General features: G+C 38.2%; 1 protein-coding gene across 1 annotated transcript; it reads left to right on the forward strand.

The window, feature by feature from the left end:
- The first annotated feature begins 15 nt into the window (after positions 1–15).
- On the forward strand, positions 16–26,165 carry PPIL3 (peptidylprolyl isomerase like 3). Its single transcript, XM_074299106.1, has 7 exons — positions 16–192; positions 4,319–4,358; positions 6,324–6,398; positions 10,410–10,503; positions 10,932–10,999; positions 15,124–15,242; positions 24,068–26,165. The coding sequence occupies exons 2-7, from the start codon at positions 4,356–4,358 to the stop codon at positions 24,192–24,194; spliced, it is 486 nt and encodes a 161-aa protein (XP_074155207.1). The 5' UTR covers positions 16–192; positions 4,319–4,355; the 3' UTR covers positions 24,195–26,165.
- Positions 26,166–26,652: the final 487 nt, after the last annotated feature.

Genomic DNA, 26,652 nt, shown 5'->3' on the forward strand with positions numbered 1-26,652 from the left:
GCTCGCGATACCTCACCCGAGTCTCGTACTCACTACGCCCGCCCACGTGAGAGCCACTTCCTCCTCCTACTCCTCGCTACCGTCTCGAGAGATCGGGGCGGAAGTAGCCCGTTCTCTTTTGTGCCCCGGACTCCTTCTCTTCCGGTCGGCTTGTTTTGGTCCCGTTAATATTTGGAAGCCTGGAGCTGGGAGGTAAGCCCAGGGAAGAAGGCCCGGGTTGGGAACGAAGGGGAGGAGGGAGTGCGGAAGGTGGGGGAGCCTGCGCAGAGCCACAGCGAGGGGACGTAGGAACTTATTTTTCGCACCCCTTCTCCCCCCATCCCCGTTCCCGTTCCCAAGCTCGACAGTTTCGCGAGACTTGGCCCCTCGTTCCCGCGTTTTAGGCGTGAGCTCTTAGTGCTGTCAGTCTGAGAAAGTCGTAGAGTCTGACGCACGGTCCGAGCGTGTATTGTGGTCCCCAGAACCCGGCTTAGTTACATTTCAAAGGATCTTTCGATTTGGGTCACCTTAGGGGAGGAGCATCCTTGTAGCAATTGAAGTAGAATTAGCAGTAGTAGTTAAATCTAACTCCTGCCCTTCCCCCCAAACACCGTCTTCGCCTTTCACTCTGTACCACCCCAGCTCGGGGGCCCAGAGGGCCAGGACGAGCCCTGAGGGATTGCATCCGCCCGCTAGGCCCAAGCTTGCAGTGTTAGGCCCTGGAGTTTCCCAGAAAGGCGAAGAATGCGATCCTAAAACTCATCCCCTTCCCACCTGTGATTTTTACATCTACCTGACTGTTCCTGGAATCCCGATCCACCAGAGTATGCAAATAAAAAGTGCCTTATGGGAAATTAATGAGAAAGTAAAACTTTTTAAAAAGTGGCTTATCAAAGAATGAAAAAACAAATAAGTGGCTTATCACCATAAGTAAAATGTGGCTTGTCACAAAATGATGAAGCAAGCAAATTAAAGTGATTTATCACGGAATGACAATTTGAGAATAGGAAGGGAGCAGCCTTTTTAATAACTTATTTTTAAAATTTTTATTTATTTTGATTTTAATGTTTTTTATTTACCAGATATATGCATGGGTAATTTTTCAACATTGACAGTTGCAAAGCCTTTTGTTTCAACTTTTCCCCTCCCCCCCAAGATGGCAGGTTGACCATTACATGTTAAATATGTTAGAGTATAAATTAAATACACTATATGTATACATGTCCAAACAGTTGTTTTGCTGTACAAAAAGAATCGTGATGAGATATATACCTAATGATGAGGTCTATACCTCATTAAAATTAGGATTAATTGAGGTCTAGCGGCAGGATTGGGGTACAGGGAGTCACATGGAGGTCCCCTGCAACCCCTTTGGATTCAGCGCAAGGATACAGAGTTAAATGAGGTATAGCGGGGCGAGAGTCCCCTGTAAATGAATTTGCAGGCCCGAAAACCTAGATGGGTTAAAGATGTTTATTGCGGGGTTTGGAAGCAAGGTTAAATAAAGTCTTCTTAGTAAAAGATATTAGATAGAGGAAGAAATACACCACAAGCGGCAGGACTGAGAGTCTCTGATACAAAGCATGGTGCTCGAATGTTTCAACTCTCCTGCCAAGGGATAATTCCACCTTGGCTCTTTTTATTTGCTTCAGGAAGCCTAGGGCAGTGCCAAATTCTTGGCGGGCTTTTCAGATGAGGAAGAAACTGTTTTGGGGAAACCTGAGCAGATAGTTGGGGGGTTAAGAAAATCCAAGCCAATTCAGATGGGGGGCCTGGGTACAAGCCCAAACTAGCTCAGATACTGATCTTTCCCTTAGGAATACAAAAGGGTGGTTTTGAACAGATCTTGAAATCAAAGATCAGTCCCAAAGGAAGTTGTCGATCAGACAAGGAATCTTAAAGGGGGCTATGCCCCCATCAATCGGACTTTGAAATAGTGTACAATTAGCCTATGAAGGAAATTCAAAATGCAGGCAGACAAAATTAGAAGGATTGGGAATTCTATGTAGTGATTCATAGTCATCTCCCAGAGTCCTTTCGCTGGGTGCAGCTGGTTCAGTTCATTACTGCTCTATTGGAACTGATTTGGTTTATCAAATTGTTGAAGATGGCCTCGTCCATCAGAATTGATCATCACATAGTATTGTTGTTGAAATATACAACGATCTCCTGCTCCTGCTTATTCCACTCAGCATCGGTTCATATAAGTCTCTCCACGCCTTTCTGAAATCATCCTGTTCAGCCTTTTTAATTTTAGATGCTGAGGGTATAATTCTTGCCTTTAAGTGTACAATAAAGGAAGACACTGCACAAATAATGGAAAGGGACTAGCCCTGTTATTTCACTGTTCTAGGGAATTCTCTGGGGAGGGAAAGCTCTACTTCACTCAGGTTAGTGACAAGTGTGAGAAATCAACCTTTGCACTCAGAAAGGGATGAAGTTAAAGTTTGTTTTATTACGTACAACCTTAACGTGGCTTAGCTGTCTCCTAACCTTGGACAGGACGAAATCAGTTACATTCCATTTTAGCTAGTCCTCCTGATGTGGTTAGTGGCAGTGCAGAGAGTTGTGGGAATCCCCTCTGATGACCCACAGGTCCAGCTGATGAGGTCTAGATATAGGGTCAGAGTGCCAAACGAGGAGATTAGGGTTCCTGGTGGTTAGGGGGATGGGATATGGCAAGGCATCAGTCTTGTGAAATAATTCACTGTATGGCAAAGAATAGGAAACTTTATTTCTGACTAACAAAGAAAGCCTCTTAGTGGACAAAAAGCCCCTAATACAATTAGGAGATTTTTGTAAAGATCTTTGTTGAGGGTACTTAGTTTTATGGGCAGATCCCAGAGCTTGGTGCTGTTGAAACAATAGGGAATTTTGGAATTGAATAGGTTTTAGTTTAACTCTATAGAAAGTTTAATCAGTAGTAAATATCATCAATGGGGGTTGGTCTCTTGTTGGTTCCTGTCCCTAGGTGGGACAGGAAAGTAAAATTCTAGTGGTTTTCCCTTTGAGAGAATTTCTTCTGGCTTCCCCTTTCAAGGGAGTTAAATAATGAGGTCTAGTGGTAGGGTCAGGGTTCAGGGAACCAGATGGAGAGGTTTGGCTCCCTTACACCCCCTTGGGATTTGGCGCATGGGTAGGGAGTTTTGGGAACCCCCCTTCTGGCAGCACATTGATCCTTTATAAAGGAATTTACAAACCCCTAAACCTAGATTGGTAAAAGAGGCTTATTATTGGCATTGGGAAGTCAGCCTTTGCTATGTATGAATAGAAAGGCTGAATTCCTTAGTGGCAAAGTCCCAACAGAGAAATAAAGTTAGGTCCCAACAGGAGAGTAAAGGAGTGGAGGAGTCCTGGCAGAAAAGTAAAGTTCCTAGTAGAGAAATACTGACACAGAGATTTAAAGTCTCCTTAGGGGAATGTGTGAGCACAAAGGGAGGGTAGCGCTGAAAGAGAATATCATCCCAGCGGCAGAGGCTGCTATGCCAGGGATGACATGTTAGCTCCTCTGCCAGGAAGTGTTCCAAGTTGGCGCTTTTTATCTACAAGCTGGGTTTCAGCTTGAGCTAGAATTTGAATAGAATTGAATGAAACTATTTAATTCAATAGGAAACAATCAGTAGTGAGTGTTATCAATGAGGGTGGTCTCTCAGGATCTCTTACAGAGGCCAAGATTCGAGAATTTGTCCTTTAAGGAGTTTTAGAGAGTTTTTGGGCTCCCCTTGTTACAACGAGAAAATTCATGAACTCGAAAAGTCTAAATGGCAAAAGGGAAGTTTATTGGTGCTGAGAAGCCAGTTTGCTAGGAAGACAAACTTCTTCAGTAGCAAGAGTTCCTGGCAGCGAAAGGTTATCACTGAAAGAGGGTTTCTTCACAGAGGGCAAGAGTCCTGTGCCAAGAGGAGAGGTCCCTTGGCAAAGCATAATCCTATTCAGACTCTTGCAAATATTTGGAGTTCAAAATGGTAATTTTATAAGAAGTGTGGGGGTAGGGCTTCCATTGAATGAGATTCCTTCAATGTTGTCACTGCTCCCAGGCCTAGATTTCCAGTTGAATGAGATCACTTAAGTTCCATCTAAGTGGGGAATGGTCCTGGGCTGATCTTAATGAAACCATTTAACTGCCCTGAAGATTGGGTCTCTGTCAGAGGAGAATTTCAGAATTCACCCCAGAAGTCATGGAACAGTTTCAGTGTGATTGAGTTTGGCGAATGGCTCCTCTCTTGCCTGTGGCCTTTATATCTTCTGCCCTTTTCATCTAACTATGACCTTATAGAATTGTTTATATTTGAATTAAATAAGGAAGGAAAAGCATGTAAACTTTTTTCCTCCTTTTCAGCTTTCTTTTGGACTTCCAGAAATCCCCAAGTAGCAGGATGGTAAGTTTCATGGATTCCTTAAGGATTCCTTCTTTCTTTATAATTTTTAACTTAAAGAGCTTAGATCGATTAAAATACTACTTCTAAAACTAGAGTCTTAGGACTAATTGTAGAATTTATAGTCATTTTAGTGTAAATGGAATCTCAGAGATTATCTAGTTCAGGCTGCTCAGTCTTACTTGTAGAGGGCCACAGATAGTGGGGGAACTCTGGCTAAGGTAAAAGACCCTTCAGCCCAGAGTTCCCCCACTATCTGTGGCCCTCTACACTTAATAGTTTTAGATAATTCTATTTAGCTTGTGTGATAATTCCCTTTAGTATATAATTATGCTTTGTAGAGTGAAACTTTATGCTCTTCACCAGAGTTGATAGGTGTAGACAAAGTAGGCAGCTGACTAAGCATAATGAGTACTTTTTTTATGTTATTTGTTGTTGTCAATGTGCATGTTTTTAATCAGAAAATTCTATTCTCCAAGATATGTAAGTTAAGTTACACATGTTATTCTAGCACAGAGTGATTCTCTTGATTAATTTCAGAGCTCTGAGTGTTTCCTTGTCTTTTCCTCTACTTGTTAAAGAACATTCATTTTAGCCATTTCTAGAATTTGGTTATTCTCTTGCTTAGGATTTACTTGAATGATTATGTAACTTTTGTTCAGCTAGGAGCCATTTGGAATTTAACCTTTACCACTTTCGTTCTTTTGACAAATTCAATCCACAATTCTTTGATTGTGTAACTCCACAGACCTTTGGCATGGTCACTGATCCATTCTTGAGGAGAGAGTGTTCAATATCCACAATATAGTAATTATGGAATGACATAATGGTTTATGGACAGTTCATTGTTTTCTATAGGGATAAAACTGGCAAGTCTATAGATTTTCATGAAAAGTAGATTGTAAAAGAGATAAAATGAAAGGCAAGGATAAAGTTATTTTAGGTAGTAGCAGAAAGTTATACAATTTTAGTTTTTCCTTAATTTTTTTTCTTTTTAGAGTTAGAAAGCTACAAAATATTCCTTATTTTATATTTGTAGGCATGTTGGAATAGAAAGAGGAAATTGGAAGGAAAGAAAATATAAGCAATAGTAAGTTATGGCAACTTTAATCATGAAATTTTTGTTTTGGCTCAAGTGATTCCAAAGTGCGACTTGAAGTGGGGGAAGGGCAGGGGGATAGAAAGATATATTGGGGATCTTCTACCTCCTGTCTGTTCTTTGGGCTGTGGAGGAGAGGTGAAAGACTAAGGTAACTGCTTATTTAAAAGCACAGTTGTATTTCCCAAATAAAACAAGGAGTTCTGCAAGCATTTGTTAAGTCCCTGTTATATGCCAGCATTTTGTTAAGTGAAAGGCTAAATAAAACAGGCTTGTTCTTAATAACTACAGTCTCATGAGGAAAGAAACATTCAAAAAACCCTGTACAGAAAGGATATATGTGAGCTCAATCAGAGATCAGCAGAGGGAAGGCACTAGCATTGAGGATGATTGAGAAGAAAGGCTTTTTGTAGCTACTACTTGAAGAAAGCCAGGAAACACAGAGGAGATGGGAGAGAACTTTAGGAGTGATTTTTGATGCTTTTATGCTGATGATGTTATACATAATCTATATCAGATTGCTTGTTGTCTTAGAGAAGAAAGGAAGGTAGAAAAAAATTTTATAATTCAAAATCTTAAAAAATTTTGAAAACTATTTGTAATTGGGAAAATAAAATATACCACATTTATATTTATTTTCTTGCCAGCTTAAAAAAAAACAAGTAGTTTGCTACTTAAATGACTTTCTGAAGGCATTAAAACAATTTTCTTTTTTTGGGGGAGGAGGGTATTGGTCATCTCTGAAGCATTATTATGTAATTCTGTTCCTATTTGGATTGCCATCTGGGTTTTTGGGTTGGCAGTAATACAGTACACAAACTCAATTGGAGAAAATGGATTTATTCTGACATTCACTTTTCTCTGTATAGTCTGTGACATTGCACACAGATGTAGGTGATATTAAAATAGAAGTCTTCTGTGAGCGGACACCCAAGTCATGTGAAGTAAGTATTGAAATAAATGATGATTTGATTCTGAACATTTTACAGATTAGTGAAGAGTTCTAGATTTGGAGGTGGAGAACATGGGCTAAATCCCATCACTGCTCCTTACTACATGAGAGGTCACATCACTTTTGAAGCTTCCCTTTCCTCATTTGTAAAATGAAGGGGCTGGACTATAGATTACTGGTATCAAAGTAAAATAGAAATGGATCCTAGGCTTCATGTAAACTTAGAAATTCACAAATTAACATTATGTTGTATTGCATTTGTCTGTATTTTCTAAAAAATTTCCCAATTGATTACTTGCCATTCAGGGGAGGGGATGGGGTAAAAGAAGGAAAAAATTGGAACACAGTGGTTTGCAAGGGTTAGTGTTGAAAAATTATGCATGTTTTGAAAATTAAAAAGCTTTACTGAAAGATTTTTTTAAAAAATTTTCCCAATTACATCTTAATCTGAGGCTACAAAGTTGGATACTTCTGGACAAGATCTGATCTCTGGCTTCCCTTCCAACCCTAAATCTGAACCCTCATGAATGGGTATAATTCATTGTCAATCGAAGGACTTTAGTTTTCATGTGGAAAATATATGTGACCAGAACACCAGCATAATGATTTTGCAATGGCTATTTTGGCTTCTTTAATATCTTATTTTGTGTGTTTGTATTTGAGGAAATAGATCTGATATTAACATTTAACCCCTTCTGTGCAATAATTGAGAATTCCATAAATTTGGTTTTTATGGGGGGGGGGGAAATCGTATTATAGAGATTTCTGTTTGCTGCCCTAACCACTTGGAAGTATCTACCTACCATTTGGAAGTATCACAAGAAGTCCCCTGAATTTTTCCAAATTATTGGTGAGGGAGAGTGGCATAAATGGCCACTGTTTGCTTTTAGCACCCAGACTCACTTTGAGAGTTGGAAATGTGAGAAATTAATCTCTTGGACACAGAAATGAGTAAAACTAAAAGTCTGTTTTATGTTTTCTCAAGAAGCAAGTATGTGTCCTTGTGAGGTCTAAGCAGATACACACCCTCCAGAAGCTGAAAGAGCCTTCTTATCCTATTCCTGAATGCATGTCCCTCCCTGTTCCCCTTCAGCTGAGTACAACAAGGTTTACATGCTTCTCAGTCTGCCTTCTTCAGGTTACTTCTCCCACCACATACATTCCGTGACTATTAAAATAAACTTCAGCTCCTCCTGGGGAGAAGCAGTTAATATTTATGGCCTAATTGCTCATGAGCACTTCACACAAAGCTTAACCTTTACCCTATGTAACTAGTTCCTAACTTTGAACAGGACCGAGCTAGTTACATTCCGTTTTTATCTTGTCCTTCTGCTAACTGTTTCTCTGTATTTCTAGAGGCAAATACTCCATTATATCTCTCAACAGGGACTTTCTTAGACATCTAGTTCAACCCATATAAAAGACATTCTTATTGTAACACATGCTGAGAAGTATTTTTCCTCTTTGTTGCTGTCAAGGGAAACTAATTAGGACTCGTTGGGGGTCTTGGCCCCAACTCCTGAGTGGAACAGGCCTTATATGACCAGGACTGCCTGTCCACTTGAATAGCGAAGACTGTGAGTAATGAGGGGCGAGAGCCAGGGTGGTGTGAGACTCTGATTTATTACAAAGACTGCAAGTCCTTTTATCTCCTCAGTGCCTGCTTCTAGTTCCTATATTATAAGTAAGCACATCATAACCTGTAGTAAATACATGATTCTCTACAGGAAGCTACACATAACTATTAATGTGAGCATTCCTTTCCTAATAGGAATATGGTCCAGGTACTCCCCTCCAAGGTCTGGCATACCTCTCCTGGGAACTGTCATGTTGCTTCTTTGGGTGGGACCCCTTCCTCCCAATGCCATCTTGTTCACCCTTACAAGTTTACTTCAGTTTACCTGAGCCGTGCCCTGTGTGATGTCCAAGGTTGCAGGGGGTTGGCAAGTCCTCTTACAAGAACTTCACTTTTTTAGATGTCAGAGATGGAACAAAGATAAGATAAACTTGTAAAGTGGCAAGGATCTCATTTAGCAAATCTAAATTTTTGGTCACAGGGACTCCTTTACACTCTTTTAAATTATCAAGGATCCATCTTGCCAAAGGGTTTCAGTTTATGTGGGTTATGTCTGCCAAAATTAAAGTATTATGAAAAGAATTTTAATATTGAGAATCACCTGAGAAACATGACAAATGTTGGAGGGGATATGGGGGAAATATTGTTGGAACTGTGAATGGATTCAGCCATTTCTGGAGAGCAATTTGGAACTATGCTCAAAAAGTTATCAAACTGTTCATACCCTTTGATCCAGCATTGCTGCTATTGGGCTTATATCCCAGAGAGATCTTAAAGGAGAGAAAGAGACCTGTATGTGCAAGAATGTTTGTGGCAGCCCCCCCCCCCTTTTTTTTTTTTTTAATTCATTTTTCCAAACCATCCCCTCCCTCCCTCCACTCCCTCCCCCCCGATGGCAGGCAATCCCATACATTTTACATATGTTACAATATAACCTAGATAGAATATATGTGTGTAAATACCATTTTCTTGTTGCACATTAATTATTAGCTTCTGAAGGTATAAGTAACCTGGGTAGATAGACAGCAGTGCTAACAATTTACATTTGCTTCCCAGTGTTCCTTCTCTGGGTGTAGTTATTTCTGTCCGTCATTGATCAACTGGAAGTGAGTTGGATCTTCTTTATGTTGAAGATTTCCACTTCCATCAGAATATATCTTCATACAGTATTGTTGTTGAAGTGTATAGTGATCTTCTGGTTCTGCTCATCTCACTCAGCAACAGTTGATTTAAGTCTCTCCAAGCCTCTCTGTATTCCTCCTGCTGGTCATTTCTTACAGAGCAATAATATTCCATAACCTTCATATACCACAATTTACCCAACCATTCTCCAATTGATGTGGCAGCCCTTTTTGTAGAGGCCAGAAACTGGTAACTGAGTGGCTGCCCATCAATTGGAGAATGGCTGAATAAATTATGGTATATGAATGTTATGGAATATTTTTGTTCTGTAAGAAACAACCAGCAGGATGATTTCAGAGAGGTCTGGAGAGACTTACATGAACTGATGCTGAGTGAAATGAGCAGAACGAGGAGATAATTGTACAGGGCAACAGCATTATTATATGACAATCAATCCTAAGGGATGTGACTTTCCAACAATGAGATGACTGTTGCCAGTTCTGATTGTTCAATGATGAAGAGAGCCATCGGTACAGAGAGAGGACTGTGGGAACTGAATATGGAACACAACATAACATTCTTGTTCTTTTTTAAGTTGTTCACTTTGCATTTTGTTTTCTTACTCATTTACTTTCCTTTTTGATCTGATTTTTCTTGTGCAGCAAGAGAATTGTATAATATTTTTACACATAGGATTTAAAATATGTTTTAACATGTATAACATATATATATGTTACATTTATGTATGTATATACATACATACATACATATATAAATATGTAAAGAGAATTTCCTGAAAGAGTATAGGAGTCCTTAGTGATTTCTGAACCACACTTTGAGAACCTGGGGTCTAGTTCAACCCCTTATACAGAGCAGAAACTTGAAATCTTGTCTTCTGACTTATTTTCTGTAGAAAATAGACAAACATGATTGTAATATTGAATGAAAAAATATTTTGCAGTTATTTCAATTGCTTTTATTTTATTTATTTATTTATTGAGGCTGGAGTTAAGTGACTTGTCCAGGGTCACACAGATAGGAAGTGTTAAGTTCTGAGACTAGATTTGAACTCGGGTCCTCCTGAATTCAGGGCTGGTGCTCTATCCACTGCGCCACCTAGCTGCCCCATTTCAATTGCTTATTGACAAGAATTAAGGATTTATAAAATATAATTAATATCCATATTAATGTCATTAATGTAAAATTTAAATCCATTAACCATAGTGTTTGAAGAATTAAGTATTATTTTATTTTAAACATGTCGTTGCTATAGTATTTATTAACTTTTATTTTCATACTCTCTAGAATTTCTTGGCTCTTTGTGCTAGTAATTACTACAATGGGTGTATATTTCACAGAAATATCAAGGGCTTCATGATACAAACAGGAGATCCAACAGGTGAGTGCTTAGATTCATTAATAGCTTTCTTCCTTGGGATACTGGGATGAAGGTATGAGAAAAGTCATTTTAACTGTAGAAGTTGGGATGTTATCATGTATGTTATCAAAAAAAGGTCTGAGTTCAATAGTTATTCTTTTAGTAGTAAATAATCTTTAAAATGAATTATTCCTTTTTATTATTTTAATGAGTTTCATTATCATTGATTCATATACCACAGTTTTAGAAGGTGAGATAAAACTATATGGTCATGTTAGCTTGCAGTCTAAGTTGATTATTTTAAAAGCTTTAAGGTCTTAATACCTCACTTTCTTCCTCCATCAGAAAATAGCTCCCCCTTTTTATAAACTTGATATTATGATTTTAATTATTATTAATTTTGTTTATTTTAATTATTATAATTAATTATTAATTTTATTGTTTTCCAGGTTCTGGGAAAGGAGGCAACAGTATCTGGGGCAGGAAATTTGAAGATGAATACAGTGAATACCTTAAGGTACCTCTTTATTCTTCAGTATTACTTAGGTATCTTAGTTTCTCATTAGTTAAAAAGTTGGAGAAATTGAAACTTGTTAAGAAGTTAGCATGATTTTGCAAGTATGAATTTGGATAGTTCCTTTTGCATATTTCATGACCTAATATGATTGAACTTATGTAGGTTAGTGCTTGACCGCTCCTTAGAATTTAATCCTACAATTTAATATTATCATTCATTATTATATTTGACAGCTAGGTATAGCAGTGGATAGAGTGATGGGCCTGGAGTCAGGAAGACTCATCTTCATGAGATCAAATCTGGCCAATATTAGCTATGTTGACCTAGGTAGGTCACCCTGTTTGCCTTAGTTTCCTCATCTGTAAAATGAGCTGGAGAAGGAAATGGTATCTTTATCAAGAAAACCCCAAATGGGGTCACAGAGAGTTGAATGGGATTGGAAAACAACTGTGTAAAGTTCAGGCTAACTCCCTGGAGGCCTCAGGAACAGCTGGAGTCAGGATAAGTAAAAGTCCTTGGTCTTTAGTGGGAGAAGTGAAGGAGACAGACAAACTGCCACAAGCTCATCACCAACCTCCCTTCTCCTGGTCCTGCTGCAAAGTGAAGTTCTCTTGCCTCTCTCACCCCACCCCTTAATCCTTACCTACAATTATCTGTATACACCAAACATCAAGGAACTATGAGAAGGGCCATTTTTCCAAACATATGCTAATAAAATCATTGTCTGATATGTAATTAGCCTTAAGTGCTCAGTTGTCTGTTTCAAGCACACCTTTTAAGAGTTTCAGCCCTTTACATAACTGCACATTTATTATACTTTTTGCTTATAGATCAAAAATTCACATTTGATTAGCATTTCCTAGTATTCCGATTTAAACCTTGCAGATAATATTTAATATACTATTCCATGCCATGATTCTCAAGGATAGTGAGTTCCAATGTACATCAGTGCTGCTAATTAGTATCTTGTTACAAAAAAAAAAAAGGTAAATGTATTCTGATGCTTATATGGAAATGTTTTGTTTTGTTTTGTTTTTTGTTTTTTAATGTTTTAAGTACAAATTGAAAAACAAAATTAAAAAAGAATATTTTGCTGAGATGACTTGAAGAATTTCTCTTTAAATTAAAATACAAAAATTATAAAACATTTATCCTCTTTAGGTACAAACTGAAGATATTGAATTATTCATCTATTTTAAGTGCTGTTGTGTCTGATACTAGAGCTTGCAGATTGGAATCTTTTCTCATTATCCTGTTCTTAGCATTTGGTCAGTTATATTAAGCTGATAGACCTACTCTTTCACGAGTCTCTTGTAGTTAATGAGTCCTACTAGAAATAGTTACCACTGGGAGTTAACTGTTCTATGAGAGGCATCCTCTCTCATAGCCTATTGCTGAGAAGCTTCTGAGCTATATTGGTGGTAAAGGTATGTATTCATCATAAACTGTCTGTACTGGTGAAATCACAGATCTGATTTTTTTTTAAACAAAGGCAGCCCATAAATGATATTTTAAATAAAATATTTTTTTAATACAGTTGAATCTTCCCAGTACCATTCTTTCCCAGTTTCCTGCCATTGAATTATTTTTTATTAGACCTTTTATTTGTCCTTGGTCACATTAGCTCCCATCTCCTCCAGCAGGTTGCCCCTTTGAGCATCCTCTCTTCTTAATCTAATTCTTTTCTTGTTCATTGACTCTTTTTAGATTACCTTACAAACATGCTCAGATCCATCCAATTCTTTAAAAAAAAGACCTTTCTTTGGCTCTGGCATCCCTTCTAGCATTGTCTATATGTCTCTTCCCTTTCATAGTCAAATTTCAGGAAAAAGAGGCTTCTGCTCCTCCCCCTTTTCTGTCCTCTCTTTTGTTGCTAAATACAATGGCTTTTCCTCATTCCTTGTCTTTTTGCTTCAGTGTTTGATGTTGCTAACTAGCCCCTCCTGGCCTCCTTGCTCCTCCCTTGGCTTTTGTGACATTGCTCTATTGTTAGGCTACTTCCTAACAGGGTGGTACCTTTCCTTACCCAGACTCCACTCTTCAGACATCTTTGGATATATGAGATGAGATAATCAGTTACCACCTCAGATGAAGGCTGCAGAAAGCACATTTTATTTGTCTGTCTGTCTGTCTGTCTGTCTCTCTCTCTCTCTCTCTCTCTCTCTCTTTCTCTTTCTCTCTTTCTCTCTCTCTTTCTCTCTCTACCCCTCCTTACATCTTCCCCCCCATAACCGTCCTCTCTTTCCCCCATGGTCACATGCCTCAGCAACAGTCCTTCCACAGGAGGGAAGTGCTTTCCCCATTCTTGGCATATACTCAATGCATGACTATTTGTGCCATAATTCTCTTGATGGAACACTTAGTGCACATTTGTCAGCAGAATACATGCCCCGGTGCCTCAACCCAATTCTGGTTTGTACTGTACCCAAGGCATTGTGTTACAGGGGCAAAAAAAAACAGGTGGGGTAAAAGGTTTCAGGATCCAACATTCTGTCATGATTCTTTTTTCCCCCTGAAAGATGGCTGCTTCCTTGGTTGCCTTTCTAGGCTTCTCACCCATATTCCATTCTTTATTTATGGATGAATGCACCCAGATCTCTGTCCTAGGCCCTCTCCCCTTTTTTTCTCTCTTCACTCACTCTGAGATCTCAAGAGTTCTCATGAATTCAGCCATCCATTTCTATGATTTCCAAATTTGTATATGCAATCCTTATCTCTACTTATATCTTTACCTGCATAGCCCATATAAGCACTTCAAACTCAGCATATCCAAAACAACTTTTCTTCCCTCCTAAATTCACTTCCTTTCTATCAACTTCCCTTTTTTATAGTCACTTCACAACTATTTTTGTCGGGGTCCTCACCTCTTTTCACCTGAACTTTTATAGCAGTTCTCTCTGGGATCCTCCATATAAATGCCAAAGTGATCTTCCCAAACGCATGCTTGACCACGTGATGGATCCAGATTAGGATAGAATACAAATGCCTGTTGGCATTTAAAGTCTGTCAGTCCTTACATGAACTGACACTAAGTGAAGAACATTGTATGCAGCAACAAGATTATGCAATAATCAATCCTGAAGGATGTGGCTTTTTTTTAACAATGAGATGATTCAGGCCAATTCCAATAGACTTTGTTGGAGAGAGCTGTCTTCCTCCAGAGAGAGGACTGTGGGGACTGAATATGGACTGTGCACAACATAGTATTTTCACCTTTTATGTTGTTTGCTTTTTCTCATTTATTTTTCCTTTTTGATCTGATCTTTCTTGTGCAGCATGATAACTGTGGAAATACATATAGAGAATTATACAAGTTTAACATATGTTGGATTACTTGTTATAGGGAAGGGAGTGAGGAAAATGCAGAAAAATTTGGAACACAAGGTTTTGCAAGGATGAATGTTGAAGACTATCTTCATATATATATTTTGAAAATATATCTTGAGGGTTTATGATTATATCCTTAGAACTCTATACATGCTGGGCTTGGTGATTGATTATATAATAAGAGGTACTCATTGAACCCTTTCAGATTCAGATATTTTTTTTATTTTTAATTTTTAAAATTTTTTTTATTAATTTTTCCAAATTATCCCCTCCCTCCCTCTACTCCCTCCCCCCGATGGCAGGTAATCCCATACATTTTACAATATAACCTAGATAAAATATATGTGTATAAATACCATTTTCTTGTTGCACATTAATTATTAGCTTCCGAAGGTATAAGTAACCTGGGTAGATAGACAGTAGTGCTAACAATTTACATTCACTTCCCAGTGTTCCTTCTCTGGGTGTAGTTATTTCTGTCCATCATTGATCAACTGGAAGTGAGTTGGATCTTCTTTATGTTGAAGATTTCCACTTATGGATATGATTTTATTAATCATCCTTTTTATTTTCAGAATTTCAAATTTGGTATTTAATTGGGGTTTTTAATTTGTTCTTTTAGCTTTTTTAGTTGCATGTCCAATTCATTGATCTTCTTTCTTTCTTTTGCAAGTAAGCGTCTACAGATATAAAACTTCCCCTAAGAACTTCTTTGGCTGCATCCCATAAATTTTGGTACATTATCTCATTATTGTTTAATGGAAATGATTAAATGGATGTTTTTGATGATCTCTTAGCACAGTGTTCGAGGAGTTGTATCCATGGCTAATAATGGGCCAAACACCAATGGATCACAGTTCTTTATTACTTATGGCAAGCAGCCTCATTTGGACATGAAGTATACAGTATTTGGAAAGTGAGTATTATGGACATTGTTTTTTGAATTTCCTTGAGTAAAGATAACACCTGAATACTTCAAATACAGCACAAATCATTACCACCATTTTTCAGAGAGCGTCTTATTATTGATACACCAACAGAAAATAATTGTCTCTTACACAGTCTGTGTCTGTCATAGTCTGACACAGTCTCAATCTGACTCGGTCTCCCTCTCCCTCTGACTTGTCCCCAGTTCACCCTAAATACCCTATTACAATTATATCATTACAGCATATTGAATATGTGTGAACTAGAGAATTATTACATCACCATATTAAGTATATGTAAACTAGATAGCTATTGTCTCATTAATTCCACTGAGTTAATACCTTGTTGTAAGTATCTTTGTTTCAAGTATAACATAAGTGGTCATGCCCCTTCTGACTTCTCAGGAAAGATGAGAACATCAAAGGGAGGTGAGAACACCAAAGAGAAAATGGGGAGCTAAACCAGATATTGTTAGCAGGTTTCCTCTGGGCTGAAAGGTCTCTCACTATCTACAACCCTCTACATAGCATTTTCTGTCTGCCATACATGTGTGTCTTTTATATAGAGATGCTATTAAGCAAATAATATATAGAAAATAGCAGGATCCAGTAATGTCATTGTTTTGTGAGTAACCCTGGTTCTCTTTTCTGACCTATCCACAGATTTTAGTCATTTATAGTCCCCAGTATTTTAGGCCTGAAAGAGTAATTTCTTCAAAATGAATAGGATGATTTTGTCTTAATTCTCCTTTCTCCTTTCATTTTTAACCCATTCCCTCCTTTGTATGTTGTCTTTGAGGAAGAAATAAATGGCTTTCAGAATTTCATGTTTAAAAGGTGGGAAGTTTTAATTGTTTTATATTTAGGGTTTAATTGATTTTGCTGTTAATGCAACATTTTTACCTTGATCTTTTTGGAAGGTGGGGTGTGTATGTATGTGTTTTTGGGGAAAGGGGAGAGACAGAGACAGACAGAAACAGACAAAGAGAGAGAGAAAAAAAAAAAAAGGAAAGGAGGAGGGAGGGAGAGATTCTAAAATGAGATCACATTTAAGGATTCTCTTTAGAGTTCTCTTTAGAATTAAATTTTAAATTATAATATCCTCCTCAGGAATTTGACACATCTCATAGATTATCTTTTAACTTGTCTAAGAAAAGTTATATCACTTTTTTCTTTTTTTGGCAAGGCAATTGGGTTAAGTGACTTGCCAGGGTCACATAACTAGTTGTAAGTGTTAAGTGTCTGAGGCTATAATTGAGCTCAGGCCCTCCTGACTCCAGGGCTGGTGCTCTATCCACTGCTCCATCTAGCTGTCCCTGTTACTCTTTACAATCTTGAATAAAGCTGTAATCCTAACAAAACTTTAGCTCAGGGATTTTTAACCTGGTAAGTTTAAAAAAGGTATTTTGATCACTAACTATAATAAATACAATTAATTCATTATAATACTATGGATTTTATTTTATGCATTTAGAAATATTTTTATAAGGCATCTATAGGCTTCCTTAGATTAAGGGGATCCATGATGCAAAAAATAAGTTTAAAAACCCATGCTCTAAATTGTCACAGGGTGTAGAGAGCTATCGTCTCCAGAAGCTGCCGGATCGCTCTCTGGGAAGAGATCTGCTGTGTCTACTCAAATCTTTCAGACAGATTCTTCTTCCTGTAATGAACCGTTGTCTCCAGGCAGTTGCTGTTAACTCTTGTCCTTAGAAGTGACTTCCCTTCCTGCAGAGAGCCCCGTCAGGCCTGATGTAATGCAGAGAGTCTTCTTCTTTCTCTGAGAGTCCTCTCTTTTATTCTCCCAGAGAATGGGCGTGGGATAATGCAAGGGCTTCTGGGAAGAACCACCCCAGCCAATGAGCTTGCCCCCTCTATCAAGTCAACCTGAGTTCTCACCTTGTAATTGTCCAGAAAACCTCAGTTCTCACTTAGTAATCCTAACATCTCCCCTTTTCTTTTGATTTAGAACATAGGACAGTCATGACCTTGAAACATAAATCCATCAATATGGGAAGTATTACAGATAATTACATAAATTACATAAGCACATAGTAACATAGTAACGTAACACATGCTAGAAGTATATAACATAATCATAAATTGAAAATTTATAAATGTCCATAAGTCCATTGTCCATTAGTCTCATCTTGTGTGAGGAAGTCCAATGATTCCTGCTGGTTTTAAAGTTCTTTAACAGTCTTCTTATTATCCATGCTCTTTCAGTGTCAGATGTTTCTTAGATCTTCTCCTTTATTTTGAGGTCTTTCTCTTTTTCTGTCTCTCTCTGATGGACAAGGCGAATATGACTCGTTGGCACCCATCTGATTCCTTCTCCTGCTGAAGAAATACAAGCAAACCCTCTCCCCCAGGCAGTTAACCTATCTGGTCCCTTCCATTCACCACTTTCTGGATCTCTCCACATCACCTGGCGATTATCTAAGGACAGTGGAGATGCTCTCACTGGACACTGCCCTTCTGGTGGGTTATAAAACCTGTCTGCTGGAGCCAGTGCATCTTTGTCAAAAATTAGAAAATTAATGGTATAGAGAACTAAATTTAGAAGTTCCCTAGGGCTACCTGTGGCTCCCCCTTTCTTTTGTTTTTGGAGGAGTGTCTTAATATCTCTGTTTCTTCTCTCTACTATTGCCTGCCCTTGAGGATTAAAGGGTATGCCCGTGGTATGTAAAATCTTATACTGTGCACAAAAGTGTGTAAAATGTTTGGACGTATATGCAGGTCCATTGTCTGTTTTTATTGCTTGTGGCACACCCATAATTGCAAAAGCTTGTATAAGGAATTCAGTGACCACTCGGGCTGTCTCTTTTGCTGCTGGCATTGCAAATGTGAATCCTGAAAAGGTGTCTACCACGACATGAATAAAAGATAGACGACCAAAAGATTTATAATGGGTCACATCCATTTGCCAGATTTCATTGGGTCTCAAACCACGAGGATTCTTCCCTGGAGGGAGTGTAGGAGCATGGAAAGGAAGACAAGCTGTACAGCTTTTTACTATGCTCCTAGCTTCCTCTCTTGTGATTCCAAATTGTAAACGTAAAGCTCGAGCAGCCTGATGATATTTAGAATGAGATTCTTGTGCTTCCTGAAATAAAGGACTACTGGCTAACATGGTTAGAAGGCTATCTGCCTTTGAATTTCCATCAAAAATGGGACCTGGAAGTCCACTATGTGAGTGGACATGCAAGATATAAATCTTGCCTGGATGTTTTCTCACTTGCTCTTGAAGTTCCTTAAAGAGCTGATAAATATTAGAGGCTGCAAATTTTATTTGGGCTGTGGCAATTCTTTGTACTACACCTACTGAATAGGCTGAATCAGTAATTATATTTACGTCTCCTGGGTAATAAATGAGAGCTAGCATGATAGCAAATAATTCATTCTGTTGAGTGGATTGAAAAGGAGTCCTGATTACTCTCTTTATGGTTAAATCATGAGAGTATATGGCACAAATATTTTCTTTGGAGGCATCTGTAAAGATTGTTGGTCCTTTAAGAGGAACCTTAGAAACCTTTTCTTCAAAAATCCATCGCCAATTATGTAGTAGCCGGGTAATCTTTAATGGAGATCCATGTGCAAAATTTGGAGCGGTGGCCAATAAAATTTGCCATTCTGGGATGTTCTCACAGCATACATTAATCTGTGCGTTAGTATAGAATGTGTATATTTTTTCAGGACTTATCCCAGATAATTGTGTTACTCTCTTAATAGCCTTTAATAAAATCCTAGCCACAAGCACTGGGTAAGGTGTAAGGCTTTGTTCTGGTTGTGCTGGGAGGTTCACCCACTCAATCACTCTGTCTCCTTGATGAAGGACTGCTGTGGGTGCCTCTTTTGTAGCAAAAACTGATATTTCCAAGGGTTTTTGAGTGACTCTTTCAACCACATTGGATAAAGCCAGTTCAACTTCTCTCAAAGCCTTTTGTGCTTCTTTTGTAAGCTGGCGTGGTGAATTTAAAGCACTGTCTCCCCTTAAAATGTCATATAGTGGTTGCAATTGACAGGTAGTCAAGCCTAGCACGGGACGCATCCATTGGATATCTCCTATCAATTTCTGGAAGTCATTTAAGGTGTTTAGCTTCTCTGTTCTTAAGGAGAGTTTTTGTACTGTAAGCACCTTAGGATATACTTCATATCCTAAATATTGAAAAGGAGCATGTCTTTGAATTTTTTCTGTAGCTATATGCAGTTTGTAGTACTTTAATGTTTCCATGGTCCTTTGTAGACATGCCTCTAACATTTGTTCCTCAGGTGCACATCCCAAAATATCATCCATATAATGTAACAATATTACTTTTGGAAAGGCTTTTCTTACTGGAGCAAGAGCAGCTGCAACATACATTTGGCACATAGTAGGGCTGTTTTTCATTCCCTGTGGCAAAACTGTCCATTCATATCTTTTATAAGGCTCAGCCAAATTAACACTAGGCACTGAAAAAGCAAATCTTTTCATATCCTCCTTATCTAGAGGAATAGAATAGAAACAATCCTTAATGTCTATAACCCATAGAGGCCATTCTCTTGGCAACTGAGTAGGAGATGGAAGTCCAGGCTGAAGAGTTCCCATAGTTTCCATCTGTTCATTTACTCTTCTTAGATCAGTTATCATCCTCCATTTTCCAGATTTCTTTTTCACCACAAATACTGGGGAATTCCAAGGACTTAGAGAAGGCCGCAAGTGTCCTTGGTCAAGTTGTTCTTGCACTATGTCTAATAAGGCCTGAATTTTATCACTTCTTAAGGGCCACTGTTCTACCCACACTGGTGAATCAGTCTTCCACTGAATAGGAACTGGTGAAAGTGCAGGTAGGCCTTCAACAGCAGCCCTGCCTAAAAAGCCGAAGTGCTTATTTGTAATCCTATCTGCTGTAAAATGTCTCTTCCCCACAGATTGATGGGGATTTTTTCAACCACAAAAGGAGTAAAAGCTCCTGTTTCTCCTTCAAATACCCATCTCAAAGGCCTAGCACTAACTTCTGCTGCTATTGATCCTCCCACCCCAGACATATAGGTGTCTGCTTTAATCTTTGGCCAGTGACTGGGCCAATTGGCACCTCTAATAACTGTACGATCTGCACCCGTGTCTACCAATCCTTCAAATGGTATTCCATTTATATAAATAGTAAGCATAGGTCGGTCAGCTGTCACAGCTGCTGTCCAATATATTCCTGGATTTTGTTCATTGGAGTCAAAATCTAGGCGACTATCACTAGGTTGCTTATTAGGGGTCCGTAACAATAAGCCTGATGCTACTACTTCTCCTGGTTGATAAATCACACGTTGTCTGCCTGTGTTAGTGACTGGGATATTAGATACACGTTCTCCAGTCTCCCACATCAGTGTATGGATGGACACTGTTTTGTAGGCACTCTCAGAAGGTGAAATGGTCAAGCCTACTGTGCCTGGAGGCAAAGGATCCATAGGCTCAACAGGAACAGATTTCACTTCTCCAGGGAGTATCTCGGTAGTCTCTACTGCACACAACTCTATTTTTCCTAATTTCAATCCCTTTCTTCCATCTGATTGCCTTTTGGCTGATTGATCATGTCTTAAAATTCTCTGGATGTAACCTCGGCTGCCATCATGCCCCACTTGGGGGGCTGAAGCTGGGCCCCATCTGTCATTTCCCTGGGTCAATCTACATTCGGAGGCCCAGTGGAGGCCCTTGTGACATTTTGGACATGGAGTTTTAGGTCTTCTCTCACCCTGTCTTCTCACTGTATCTCCATATCTACACTGAGCTCTTAGATGCCCAATTTTTCCACATTGAAAACATCGCCGAGTTTCTCTAGAAGGCCCTTGCCAGGAGGGACCCTGTCTTTCCACGTTCATCATTGTCCGGGTGTAAAAAGCATTTGTTCCCACTGTAGCACAGCGTCTTATGATCTCCTCTAAAGGAGCATCTTTGTCTAATCCCCATATAATTCTTTTGCAAATTTCATTGGCATTTTCCTTAGCCAGATGTCTGGTCATTATTTCTGTAGCTGAATTTTCTCCAATAGTTCTTTTGACAGCAGTTTGCAAACGTCCCACAAAATCTGCAAAAGGTTCATTGGGACCTTGCTGTATTTTAGTGAAAGCCTCTCCACGATCTTTCTGTCCAGGAAGGACACCCCAAGCTTTTATTGCAGCCTTTGCAATTTGTTCATATATTGTCATGGTATAATCAGTCTGTTCTGAATTCTCTCCATACCGACCTTCACCAGCCAAGTGCTCAAAAGTGAATTGTGTGTTAACTCCTATTTCCAAATTGCATCTGACTTGAATTTTACATAATTCATGAAATTCCGCAAGCCATAATAAATTTTCTCCAGGTTCCAGACATGTCCTTGCTATGGATTTCCAATCATTCGGGGTTAGGACTTCATAAGACAAACCATCTAGTAACATTTTGACATAAGCTGATGTAGCCCCATAAAGGGTACAACCTTTTTTCAAATCCTTAATTTTATTCAAATCTAAAGGTGCATATCTTCTCCTTTTTTTACCTACAGAGTCAGTATTTTCAATCACAGGATATGCATGTATAAAATCACTTATATCCTGTCCTTCTCTCTTAGCTTTAACCAATGCTTTTTCTAATCTTGTCATAGGCTTAGGCTTCTTCACAGGCAATTCTGTTTGTGTTTCTGCCTCTTCCCCTCTTTCTTCCTCCATCTCTGAAGGTGGGGTTGATGTGGGCCTGTCAATAATCTGTTCTCTAGGCAGGGTTGAAGCTTCTTCAAGAGAATCATACCATAATTCCTCATTTAAATCCTCTTGCTCTAGGGAAAGATCTTGATCTTTCCTTTTTTCCTCACACTTCCTCCTCTGTTCATTTTTAGAACTTTTCCTTCTCCTACAACTTGCTTGATAGTTTAAGGCTAATTGAACTATGTTGTAGATATAAAATACTTCTGCAGAAATTGAACGAGGCCCATTTTTTGCTTGAAATTCTTTCATTTCATATCCCACTAGCTTCCATTTATCTACATCTATCTTTTCTTCCTCTAAGAACCAAGGGGATGTGTGTCTTAATGCAGCCAAGAGTTTAGCAATCTGTACCCAGGTTACAAGTAAACTCTGCTCCTCAATTATGTTGATTATACTCTCTATAGTACCACTCCTGAATGGGGGTGGAGCTGAGGTTGCTTCTGGGGCTGGGGATGAGTCGGCTGAGGTCCAGGGATTGAATATAGCTAACATCTGCCCCATTTCAGCTATAAGAGATTCCTGGTTTAGCCCTTAACAAGTTAAGTTCCTTATTTATCTAGTAGCACACTCACTTAATCTTTAACAAAGTTTCCTCTTTACTCACGGTTCTGGGTCAGAGAGACTGAGATCTGGATGGGAGGCTTTTCTACTGGAATCAGGACTGTGTCTGTCCCTGTTCGGGTGCCAAATTGCGAAGGTCTGGTCTAGCTCCTCTTGTCAGGATAAGCAAAAGTCCTTGCCCCACGTTGGGCGCCAATTGTAGAGAGCTATCGTCTCCAGAAGCTGCCGGATCGCTCTCTGGGAAGAGATCTGCTGTGTCTACTCAAATCTTTCAGACAGATTCTTCTTCCTGTAATGAACCGTTGTCTCCAGGCAGTTGCTGTTAACTCTTGTCCTTAGAAGTGACTTCCCTTCCTGCAGAGAGCCCCGTCAGGCCTGATGTAATGCAGAGAGTCTTCTTCTTTCTCTGAGAGTCCTCTCTTTTATTCTCCCAGAGAATGGGCGTGGGATAATGCAAGGGCTTCTGGGAAGAACCACCCCAGCCAATGAGCTTGCCCCCTCTATCAAGTCAACCTGAGTTCTCACCTTGTAATTGTCCAGAAAACCTCAGTTCTCACTTAGTAATCCTAACAACAGGGCATTTCTATTCTACAGGCATTCAGAATTTGTATTTTTCTGTTCTCCATTGTCTCCTTTCATTTTCTTCAACCTAAATTTAGAGCTGATCAGTGGAAATACAATAGTCCTAATGTATTAGTGGAATAAATTTATAAAATAAGGTAGTATATGACTTTTCCTAATTCAGGAATTTTTTTTATTAATTTTATAATTATAATTTTTTTTGACAGTACATATGCATGGGTAATTTTTTACATTATCGCTTGTATTCACTTCTTTTCCGAATTTTCTCCTCCTTCCCTCTACCCCCTCCCTTAGGGGCAATCCTATACATGTTAAATGTGTTACAGTATATCCTAGATACAATATATGTGTGTAAAATCGAATTTCTTATTGCACGGTAAGAATTGGATTCAGAAGGTAAAAGTAACCTGGGTCAAAAGACAATAAATAGTGCAAACAGTTTACACTCACTAATTCAGGAAATTTAATGAGCTTCACTCATCCTGAAGCTGCTATTACTAATGTTGATAATATTTTATATTTTTTGGACATTTGGTTTAAAGAACTATTCTGTGATTGTCACATGTGTAGAATTCAGGGTAACTATTATCTAGGAATAAAGGTGGCATGCAGTATTTTCAAACTGCAATAGAAACTTTTTATACCTGTTTCTTATAGTTGACCAAGAATATAAAAGTCTGGAGGCCTGAATTTTTGCCTTCTGTATCTATCTATAGAAAGATTTTTTTGTAATGTTTGTACTTGTTATGTTTGTCCTCAAGGACCCTGAAGAAATTACACACACATAATTAAAAAAAAAAAAAAACTCAGCAGCAGTGAATTATGATGAATTCTCACAAGGCAGGATGTGACTAATTGTTATATGAATATTAATAGGAGTTATAATTGCTAGAGAAATTTTAAAACCATGAATTTATCAGCCCTGAGGAATTTTCATGAGTCGTCTGTTTTCTTTTAGGGTAATAGATGGCCTAGAAACTTTGGATGAACTAGAGAAGCTGCCAGTAAATGAAAAGACTTTTCGGCCTCTTAATGATGTACACATTAAGGATATTACCATTCATGCCAACCCATTTGCTCCGTAACTGCAGTGTATTGGATAAAGATTTATCAAGCTCAATATAGCAAACACTTCACTCTTGTTCACTTCTTCATTGTGCTACAGGCTACATCTTTCTATTAATTTACTCAGAACTGAGACTGTGGGCCTTTCAAAAGCCTGTCCACTATGAAATAATGGAAAGAAAACAAGCCAAACCAGAACAGTACAACACATCCAGCAGATATTTATGAGAACAGTCATACATAATTGCTTCCTTCATAAAAGCATGTAAAAGAAAAAAGTTTTCAAAAGTGATATACTACAGACAATAATATCTATCTTCATGGTCATAACACAGTGTGATATTAGATTTGTTACTTTTTTTAAAAAAATAAAATAAAACAAATGTATATAACTTGGAAATGTTTTTAATCTTTTAAATTTATGAATCTCTTTAATGTAAAACATAAATTGTCTACTTTTCTGGTAAATATCAATTTTTATGGGCATAGTATTTTAGAGTTTCAGGCTTATAAATTCAAATTGTTATACATGAGGTTTACCCAGAAATATACTAAGCCTTTAAGCCAGCAAGAAATAATCAAAATGGCCTGTATGCAAGTAATAAGATAATAGAAAACAATAATGTTTTATCTATCTAAATATATAAAGGTAGATAATTTTATTTATTTTCATAAAATTGTAACTTATACCTTTGTTGTTAGGAAAGCTGAATGAAACTTAGAGCAGTGGCTTTGTGGAAAGGGAATAGTATGCTAGTCAGAAAAAGCAGGACTAATCAGGCTCTGATACTAATTACATAGTTTACACGACTCTGAACAAGGTTCTTAACCATCCAAGTTCAAATCTAACTTCAGATTTACTAACTTGTGAATTTACACATCACAACTTCATTTGCTTCATTTCCCAAATGTTTACTCAACACCTAAGAATGACTGGTTTAGTCCTACCTTTTATGGTTTTCATGCTTAAAAATTTCACCCCTGCCATATGATCTATTTAGGACAATAATTCCTTGCAAGCTTTTTTTCCTCACTCTGAAATTAAACTTCTGATTCCAGACTCTTCTGTCTCTAGCCTCCATAAGTTAGAGTCTGGTTGATATAAACAGAATTAGGAGAATAGAGTTGTGAATGATTTGACTATTCTCAGCAATATAATAATCCCAGAAAATCCCCAAAGGACTCATGATCAAAAATGCTATTCCCATCCAGAGAAAAAACTGATGTTTCCTGAATATTGATTAAGTCATACCATTTTCTTTCCTTCCTCTCTTTTATTTTTCTAGCTTTGTTCCTTTCAAAGTCTTGCAGAAAATGGATAATATGGAAATATATTACGTGATTGCACATATATAACCTATTATCAGATTGCTTTCTATTTCAGATATGGGAGGAGAAAAAGGAAGGTATAGAAATTAGAACTCGAAACTTAACAAAATGTTAAAATTTATTTTTACATGTAATTGGGGGAAAAATAAAAATATTTCAAAAAATTTCCTTGAGATAAGATATTGTCTTTCTGCTTTATCTGATTTATTAATCAATGTATTCTTATTGATTAACGCTTCTATGTACTTTGCCCATGATTATGCCCTTAAAAAATGCTGATTGATTTTTCTTGACACCTAGAGATGGAACTCTCTGCCTAACCTTACCTTTAAGCCCCTCTGATAAACTCCTGACATTTTTATGGTTGAGGCAAAATTTTACTGGAATTATTTGGGTTAACAAAACAGCAGACTGTGAATAGATAAGCATCAGGAGAGAACAGTGGAGAGAAAGCTGATCTTTTCTGAGGATTTACCTCAGTCTGAGCTGAGATGCCTGTAGAACCAGACTTTCCTTCACATCTCCCTTATCTGCCACAGTTCAGTCTTTTATTCATTCCTCTTAGGGGTGATGGTAATGCTAGGCTGGCTCCAACCTTTGGAATCTTTCCCTTTGGCTCCCAGCTATCTTTTTCCTTTAATAAAGATTGCTTAGGACACACATGTCATAAAGTGTGTACATTTTGTTCATACTCAACTCCAAAGACTGTTTCAATGGAAAAATGTCATTTCCTTGTTAGGCTGTTTTCTACCTGCAGTGATTATATAATTTCTGGTAAAGGAAATTTTAGAAAAACCAACTCTAGTTTTTAAAGAATTCTAGTCAAATTTATTAAAAATTTCCATTGCTCAATTCTAGATCGGTAACATGCATTTTTCAGTACAAAACACTTCAAAAAATCAGAAAACTGGAAGGGATTTATCAATCTATTCCTTTCTTAGTTTTACACCGGGATTGAGATCTCTGCAGATAGTTTTAATGACCAATGGTCCTAAAACTTTTTAAACAGGGGCCAGTTCACTGTCCCTCAGACTGTGGGAGGGCCAGACTATAGTAAAAAACAAAATCTCACACTATCTCCACCCCTTAGCCCATTTGCCATAACCCGGCAGGCCGTGTATGGCAGTAGTTTGAGAACCCCTGGTTTAA

This window comes from Sminthopsis crassicaudata, chromosome 3 (genome assembly GCF_048593235.1).
Source record: "Sminthopsis crassicaudata isolate SCR6 chromosome 3, ASM4859323v1, whole genome shotgun sequence".
Lineage (NCBI taxonomy): Eukaryota > Metazoa > Chordata > Mammalia > Dasyuromorphia > Dasyuridae > Sminthopsis > Sminthopsis crassicaudata.